The sequence below is a fragment of the Sinocyclocheilus rhinocerous genome, unplaced genomic scaffold, assembly GCF_001515625.1.
Source record: "Sinocyclocheilus rhinocerous isolate Xijiao unplaced genomic scaffold, SAMN03320098_v1.1 scaffold821, whole genome shotgun sequence".
Lineage (NCBI taxonomy): Eukaryota > Metazoa > Chordata > Actinopteri > Cypriniformes > Cyprinidae > Sinocyclocheilus > Sinocyclocheilus rhinocerous.
The window spans coordinates 72,179-81,491 of record NW_015623656.1 but is presented as its reverse complement, the minus strand read 5'-3'; the positions used below and the strand labels follow the sequence as shown (position 1 = coordinate 81,491).

General features: G+C 38.8%; 1 protein-coding gene across 1 annotated transcript in view; it reads left to right on the top strand.

Moving 5' to 3' along the window:
- Positions 1-4,761, top strand: part of LOC107715725 (hepatocyte nuclear factor 1-beta-A-like) — a 12,912-nt gene extending 8,151 nt beyond the window's left edge. Inside the window, exons 9-13 of the mRNA XM_016521943.1 lie at positions 3-14; positions 700-826; positions 907-1,086; positions 1,182-1,300; positions 3,321-4,761. Coding sequence (XP_016377429.1) covers positions 3-14; positions 700-826; positions 907-1,086; positions 1,182-1,300; positions 3,321-3,341 — 459 coding nt within the window. The 3' untranslated portion in view covers positions 3,342-4,761. The remainder of the gene's footprint in view (positions 1-2; positions 15-699; positions 827-906; positions 1,087-1,181; positions 1,301-3,320) is intronic.
- The last annotated feature ends 4,552 nt before the right edge of the window (positions 4,762-9,313 follow it).

Below are 9,313 nucleotides of genomic sequence, written 5' to 3'. Positions count from 1 at the left end.
CTGATGCCAAGATGGTGAGCACTTCTGAGCCCTGATAAAATAACACCACATCTGCTCTTGACACCGATATTACATTCACCCAAAGTGGGCTTACAAACGCTGCATTGTGCTAAACCCAGAAGCAGACAGTAGGCCTTGGCCCACAGTGCACTGCAGGGCCAATCTTAGCAAATGTTAGCCGGTGGTAGTGAGAAAGGGGCACGGCCATGGCTGTGCCAACAAACCTGACAAAGAAACATTCTGTTTGTATTGATTAAATGCCCCGCAGAGGAGGGGAAGGGTGGAGTTGTGCTTGTTCTCTGTCGGTTGAGTGACACCGGCGCTCAGTTGAGTTGCTTATCTGAATACTAATGTTTGAGTTGGGTGAGATGCTCATGTAGCTTTTTGTTTCAGGACAATTTTCTATGCATTAATTTGTCTGGCAAGGCTGCGGTGTTACACTACAGGTCAAATTCATCATGGTTTAGGGTGCGTTTCTGTCAACAGGAGGTGGAAGTCAGTGTAGGAGGAAGGGAGCATGACAGCAGCTTATCTGAGCAGTCAGACGGTTGTCTGAGCATGGCTTCCTCTCAACTCGGCTTATTCAAATAAAGCTTTGTGTCTCTGTCAGGGCTCCGATACCTTCTTAAGATAAGAGTACAGTTGAAACAGTTGTGACAGAAGCATTCGAGTCATTCTGTTGGTGCATTTTCTTCACAGATCTCGGTATCAGGCGGAGGTCTTCCTCCAGTCAGCACCCTGACCAACATCCATGCATCCCACCACATGCACCAACAGACCCCCAACCTCATAATGCCCCTTTCTGGAGTCATGGCCATTGCACAAAGTGAGTGTCCAACCACCTTGCTTTCCATTTCAGATTCTTTATGCATTCTTCACGTGACACGTCATTGTTCTCGCATCCAGGTTTGAACACATCGCAGGCGCAGACGGTACCTGTCATCAACAGCGTTGCAGGCAGTCTGGCAGCATTGCAGCCGGTGCAGTTCTCGCAGCAGCTGAATGTCTCGCACCAGCAGCTCATGCAACAGTCACCCGGCCACATGAGCCAGCAGCCCTTCATGGCCTCTGTCTCACACTCACACAGTCCGTCCACTTCCTCTGGCCACTATCTACTCATCTAGTCAAGATCAATTCATTTTCAAGACTTTCAAATGACCGTCTGTTTGTTATCTTCACAGTGTACCCACACAAGCAGGAGCCACCCCAGTATTCTCACTCGTCTCGGTTTCCCCCTGCCATGGTGGTGACAGACGCCAACAGCCTCAGTACGCTGAGCTCAATGTCCTCCAGCAAACAGGTCAGTCATCCACAACATTCACCAACATGCATAAATGTCACTATTGATGAGGATTGTATGATCTTTGAATAATATAAGTCTTTAAATGCAAGATATATTAAGTGTGCCTAAAGCATACTTCAACGTTAGCACAATCAAATACACTTAAGTATGTCTTTAGTTGGATTTCAGCACTACTTCCTCACAATTAAAGTGTGTCAAGTACAAAATTAGGTGGGTTACACTTTATTTTAAGGTGTCCTTGTTACAGTGTAATTATACATTTAAGTTCGGAGTAATATTAACTAACTACATGTACTTACTATATGATTAGGGTTAGGATTAGGGCTACTTGCATGTAATTATGTATTGTTATTATTGTAGTAAATACGTGTAACGTGCAACAAGGATACCTTAAAATAAAGTGTTACCATTACTTGTTCCAATTCAGCAGACTTTAAGTATACCAGTTTAGTATACCAAAAGTACATTTGCAGGGTATTTTTATTAAGCACATAAATATGTAGATGTATTTGTAGTACTTAGCATGAAATAAATGAATTTCAAATACATTTTCATTTATTTATTTTCCACTAGGGCAGACCCTACTAAATCTAAAATTTGCGCATGTTTAAATTTAATCCACAGTCGGTCTCAGTATACTAGTGAGAGTCAGTGGATTGCACATTTTTACATTTACGAAATAAGGCAAAATTATATTCTGATAATCGAGATGTGTCACAGATGCTCTCAGTAAAGTTTAATGTTAATGTATGTTTGATGTAACTCAAAATATTGCTTTCAGGCAATGGTCACCAGGCTAAACAACATTTATATCAGCATTTCTGCGATCAGTGTAAGATTTCCAGAGTGGGCTGAATATGACTGATGTAGAGTTTTTCAGTCAACGTGGTTTCAAGCTGTGCACAAACCCAACCTGCTTCGCTGTCTTTTGTTCGGCCAGGTTTGTTGCACATCTCAATCAGTGAAGCGAGTCAACGTGTGGATACTCCTCAGAATTCCTATTTCCTTTGAACAGCTTGACCAATCAGTCACCCGTGATCCCAGCCTGAGCACGGCATGATTGATGAAACCGCCTTTCCCTTTCTTTGTCATTTCTTTCTTTCTTTCTTGATTAGATAATATATGTATTAATGTATTTATTATTATATATGTTTTTTTTTTTCCACTTTCTTTCTTAATATTTTCACGCTTTCCTTACTCTCAATGCAAAGTCACTTCTGAGTCCAGAGTCTAATGATCCTCACTGTTAATCAAAGCCATCATGCTCCTTCGGCTCCCCTGTCGTGGACGGGAGTGTATGCCGTAATTACACCTCTTCCCTTTTCCCCTGCTCTCTGACCGCTCTAGCCTGAAATGCGGTTTGCAGTCACCGCTTTTACATGCCTAATTTCCCACGCTTCCACATCACTGGCAGCACCAATCCTGACGGCTTGAACTTCCTACCAGCATGTGCTCCAATTATCAACATCTTGTCTTTAATTCTGGATAAATTGCAAAAATCCTAAATATTTCACCTGTGCAAGGTAAATGGAAACACGTTTTGGAAACACAGCATTTAGATATCTCAGGTATGTGGTTCCTCAACGCCCCAGTACTGAGAGAGCAATTTCAAACTCTTATCAGCTTGCTGTATTTGGACTGGGCAGTGCAGTGGGCGCTCAGGGGGACATTACAAACCACGCTTAGTCTTTATAACCCTCCTGTCTGCCGAGCTTTCCACCACAAAAACTCACCTCCATTTGGAGACCTGCATCTAATGAGTGTAGTCTGAGCAGCTGGCCGGCACCTTTATCAGGTGAGGCTGTTTGTCGGCCAGCGGGTCACGACAGGGTCACCTGCCTCTCCCTCTCCAAAGAAAGAGCAAAAACACCCAAACAATACGAGAAAACGTTGAGTACAATGGGAAAGAACGCACAGGGATGAGGTGTATATTTGGTCAGGTGTGGCTGATAAGGAAATTCCGCACTCTTACAGAATGCTTATGTGACCGTTTCCTCTTTCTATCTTTATTTTGCAGTGTCCGCTTCAGGCCTGGTGAGCACCTGACTTCCTTGACGCAGAGAACATCGTCCCCACCTCCATTCCCCCTCATCGCGCCCGTATCTGTGGAAACCCATAATAAGTGCGAGCAAGTGGCACACTGGATGAAGAGTTAGTCAACAAACCAGGGGATGCAGGACTGACGAGAACGGACACTGTTAGGTTGTTCGATCAACAAGGGTACACACTTTAGTGACAGTATTTTACTTCTCAGTGATGGACAAAACGTATTGAGGAACATGGGTGATCCTGAAGAACAAACCAATAGGAAACACAAGACAAAGCTACAGATACAAGGAGAAGAAAGACCTGGAATAAGAACACTGTGCTCAGTGAAGACATTATAATTGAACCGTGTGGATACAATGACAATCAGCCAATGTTAGAAGCATCTGTAGGAGTTTCTGTAACGTGTAACTGATGCAAAGACGTCTTCCGTGAGATCTGACAACGCTTAGACGATGTTCTGTACTGTTGAATGTAAATACAAGCAATTATTATATCGTTAGTATGAAGGATGTAAATATTCGATTGTCCATGTGGTGTGCTGTTTTATCTGTCTAAACTGTGATTCACGATGTGACAATCTATGGAACAGGTATGACGTATTGGAATATGCAGTTTCAGACTTTTTTTGAGTACATTGTTGACGTCAAATCTTAAAAAGTGAGATAAACGTTAAAGCACATTCAACAAAACCTGAACCTATTGATCTCCCTGCAAGCCTAGTTTTAAAATAGACGCTACTGTCAATGTTGACTATTAGCATTAGTGTCGTCAGATAGATAAGCGTCATCTTTCTGTGCCAGGACTTCCACAGTATGCCAGAAGTAGTGGATTTAAGTTACGGTCGATTCAGAGAGACAGATAACTCCATCCGCATAGCTGCTCACCATCTTTGCGATATCGACAGGAACGGCCATGAATCGTGACGTGCCTTTCTAATCTAAATATTGACTTGCAATCAAACTGTCATTGTCATTGTGGAGAGATACTGAAAAGAGCGTCCCGTCGAATTGGACGGCAGAATGGTTATCAGTAGGAATTTCATAAAAGTTGGGAAATCGAGCCCATTCGCCATTTCAAACAGTATTACCTGCTCACGCCACTCTGAACTACCAGGAAGCATTGTGAAATAGCTTTTATTGTGGCTCTTGACTTTGTTTTTTTACACATTTGCTGGCATGTATGTCCACAATTTCATAACTGACATTGTCATTTTGGTATACTTAAGAAACTAGTGCACATGTCCCCGTCTAAGAGTTTGAATACTTGTCAAAAAGTCACTTCAGTGTTTGTTTTTAATGTTGTTGACTATGTTCCCACTGCCGGTTGACCTGAGGTTACAGTGCTGGTTTATTCTCCTGCTTTATGCTGGATTTATACAAAATGTGATTCTGTCCACATTGTATTATTTTTGTATAAAATGAAATCAATCTTTTAAAATCATTATTTATGCTTTACGAAAAAAGTTTCAAGTAAAGTTTTTTTTTTCTCAAGATTGAGAACTGTGGTCTGTCTCTGATTTCAGACGTAAAAATTGTATCATATTGTATGAATTTCCTCATACTAAATATTATACTAGTGTTATGTGCAATTTTACTGTCTATTGCATAGTTTTTCTTTTCAAGACGATTATTTTTATGACATGGGTGTTACCAACCTCTCCCTCCTGCAACAATATATCTTCTTAAATCATGTAAACCAGGGCTGTCCAAACTCGGACCTGGAGGGCCAGTGTCCTGCAGAGTTTAGCTCCAACTTGCTTCAACACACCTGACTGGAAGTTCCTATGCCTAGTAAGAGCTTGATTAGCGGGTTCAGGTGTGTTTAAGGAGGGTTGGAGCTAAACTCTGCAGGGCACCGGCCCTCCAGGACCGAGTTTGGATAGCCCTGATGCAAACCTAAGGATGAAGAGCTTGTGGCGATCTCAAACTTAAAGGTATAGTTCACCCAAAAGTGAAAATTGTCATCATTTACTTATACCCTCATGTCATTCCAAACCTGTATGAGTTTCTTTCTTCTGCTGAACACAAAAGAAGATATTTAAAAATATGTTGGCAACCAAACTTTGAAAACGTTGATGGTACCCATTGACTTTCATTGTATTTTTAATATGCAAGTCAATGGTTACCGTCATCTGTAACATTCTTCAAAATATCTTCTTTGTGTTCAACAAAAGAAAGAAAGTCACACAAGTTTGGAACAATGTGAGGGTGAGTAAATGATGACAGAAATTTCATTTTTGGGTGGACTATCACTTTAATAGTCCATTTTAGGAATTAAAATGGACAATATTTTATGTCCACGTGCTCTTCATTAGGATTAGGATCATGTCAGGATTGAGTCTGGGAAAAATGTTGGATATTTCAAATATGTTGTGTTGTATTTTGTTCAGCAGCATGAGTGAGTGAGGATCGAGTGCATGTCTGGAAGAAAACCTCCCTGTTGCTTTTTGTTTTCCTCCTACAGGTCTGAAACAACAGTTTTTAAAATTCCCCACTTAGGCTATTACTAAACTTGGAGGATGAGCCGCATATTGTTGATGGGAATGAAACTCATGCCAATGCCACACAGTGAGAGTGGCCACATTGTTGGGGTGGAAGAGTATGCTGGGAAAACATGGCTCCCTCAAGACAATATATGCTGTAATTAGATGAATTTACCTCATTCTGCTCAAACTAAACACACACAACATTTGCTTATTATACAAGGGCCTTTTTAATAAAACAAGAGTTGTAATTTCTATTTTTATTTAATTAACTCCTCATTCACAATTACACGTTTTGTCGGTGTATGTAGACGTTACTCTGATTTGACTGTTGTGTCACTCCAGTTTGGCCACCAGGATGGAGTTTGGATGGGTGTTTGTGAGAATAGCTCTTCGTGGAATAAACAAACTAACCAATTTCATTTCCATCACTGGAATCATCTCATCTGCATTTTGTTTAATAACATTCCTTGGCGGAAAAGATGGTGGTGAAAATGTCAAACTTCTGTAATAATTTGACTCTTTCGTCTTGCCAAAGGTAATTTCATAGCTAGCATTGATTTCATACTTGTGAATACATACAGCTTGACTGGAAATTATGCTCATAAAAAAAATCCATACAGGAATAATATTTTCTGTTGTTTCTTCTCTTCAAACTTCACATCTCACTTACACTGTCTCCTTGTTAATGAAGTCTAATAACCTTTCAAAGTTTGACAAGACAAATGTGGGACAGTCGTATATTTGTTTTAAAATCGGATATAAATCAGTTTTATACAATAAATATTAAAATGGTTCATGTTTAAAAAGGCTGACAAATTTTGTATTTGATTTTTCATATTTTAAGATCAAAAAGGACTAGGGTGAAACAATTAAATATGTGCATATGAGGCATTTGAAAATATAAAATAAAATAAAAAATAAGTTAAAATAAAATAAATATATTCTGTAAATAAATTGAGTCTGTTAGTTGTAATAATCAGCCAATAGCAGCACATAAAAATGATTGAAGACACACCCAGAAGCATATTTTGAGTAATTCTGTTAGCTTGATGCTAATGTTGATCGCAGCTCAAGCTGTAGCCATGTTACACTTTATTCTGACTTTAAAACTTTGTTCTGGGCTTTTTTGTCTTCATTTGAATGTGCCTTAAAGACACTCATAGAGTTATGAAAGAGAGTGTCCTGCTGAGTATACACTTGTAACCCAATGATGTCGCCCTGTTTGGTTATCAATGAGGCCTTTGATTTTTCTTCCAGGGAGCCACTAAAGATCTTACTGCTTCTCTCTTTTACTGCGCTGCCTGTAAAAGAGCAGAGGAGCAGAGAGAGAGAGAGAGAGAGAGAGACAAATGCTTATTAGCATTCTGAGGAGGTGCTGAGTTAACAATGCAACAACAACAATACAGCAACGACAATGATTATAACTATTGTTTTAATTCAATTCAAGGACAGCACTGTAAATGCAGGCCTGTAATTCTTGTATTTTAACAAGACTAATGGCATAAACACAATAAAAAAACAACAACTTTTTTCATCTTCCCATGTTTCTTGTAAGATATTGTATGATTCAACAGACACAGTAGGGAAGGACTGGATCTTTGCTTCCGAACAATACTCAGAGGTCAACATGAGAGCAAGATGGACACACAGAGAACAGAGAGAAGGGACAAAGGGACAGAAAATGGAAGTTACAAGCTGAATGTAGCTGTGTGTTTAGTGGTCAGAAGAGAATGGGCACTACATCAACTCCAGCTGGGCCCCAAAGGGTTTTAATGGACAGGAGAACCCAGCAGGGGTCAGAGGTCAGGAGGCCAATCTCTGCCAGGGCTAATTGGTAACACTGTTTCAAACTGAGATCAAAATTAGCCTTTGAAGTCCTAAACAGTTCATAATATCAAAATAAGTTTCAAAATGAGACATTTTGTCATGTTTTGTATATATAAATTGTATAATTTCTTTAAATATTATATATATATATTTCTGTAAATAATTTCAATAAAAATAAATAAATATTTGTGTGTATAATATATATATATATATATTAGTGCTGTCAAACGATTAATCGCGATTAATCGCATCCAACGATTAATCGCATCCAAAATAAAAGTTTTTGTTTACATAATATACTCTATGTATGCGTACTGTGTTTATTTATTATGTATATATAAATACACACATTCAGTATATATTTTGAAAATAGTTATATGTATATACATTTATATATTTATATTATTATATTTTATATTATATATAAATATATTTAATGCATGAACGTAACATATTTTTCATAAATATATACATGCATGTGTTTGTATCTATATATACATAATAAATATATGCGGTACACACTCATACGTAAACAAAAACTTTTATTTTGGATGCGATTAATCGTTTGTGTGTGTGTGTGTGTACATACATATAAAATTAAAATAATAAAATGTATATTATATAAAATAATAATATAAATATATAAGTACATATATAAATACAAAATACTCACAAATATGTAGTGTGTGTGTGTGTGTATTCATCATTGTTGTATTTTGAAACAAAGTGTATAGATAGATAGATAGATAGATAGATTATTCATAACAAATCTTAAATTCCACTGTCAAACAGTTCACAAATCCCACTGAATTCACACGGTTCATAAATATCCGAACTGTGAAATTAACCATACAGTCATAAACATATAAACATACAGTCAGTGAAATTAACCATAAACTGCTTAATGCATTGACAGCTTGACAGCATCTGGAAGACTTGAGGCAAATGTGGCAGAGAGGAATAAAAATGTCATTATTAATCACTCATTGTTCCGCGTCTATTAAGGGGGAAACACACTGCATTCAAATGAAATCATTACAGCTGAGAAACTGTATGTAAACAGACATTTTCATGACCCCACAAACTGTGTGAAGGAATTTATCATTCCTGCCTTTGTGATGCTTTGGTAGTTTATTGATCGATTCTCTACACAGACACGCATACTGGATTTTGGAATGAGAATGGATCCATTCGGTCTTTGTGTCTAAATGGGAGTGAATACATTCTGCCTTTCAGCTCAGAGACGGATCATACTGTAAAAGGCAGTCCTGACAGACAGCAGTGGCCACGCTGATGCTGTGGGATCTGGTGATTTATGGTGATTGGTGGGATGCTCTGAGTCAGTTGTGGGTTAATGTTCACCTGGGTCACAGAGCCACTGCTGGAACCTGCCTGTATTCACATCAGGCCCTCTGACAAGACTGGCCTCAAGCTAAACCCACCACTCTCAGTGGGGAAACTGCGTCCTTCATAGCTCCTCAATGGATCCTAATGGTTATGTAAGGTGGCTATTCAGAAAGCTGAATGGGCTTGGGTGGAAGAGAAATATCAATCTTGTCCAATGCATTAACACAGCTAAACTCAGTACACCTCCCCTTTCCATGGTACAAAAAACAAAACAAAAAACACTGTATATATATATATATATA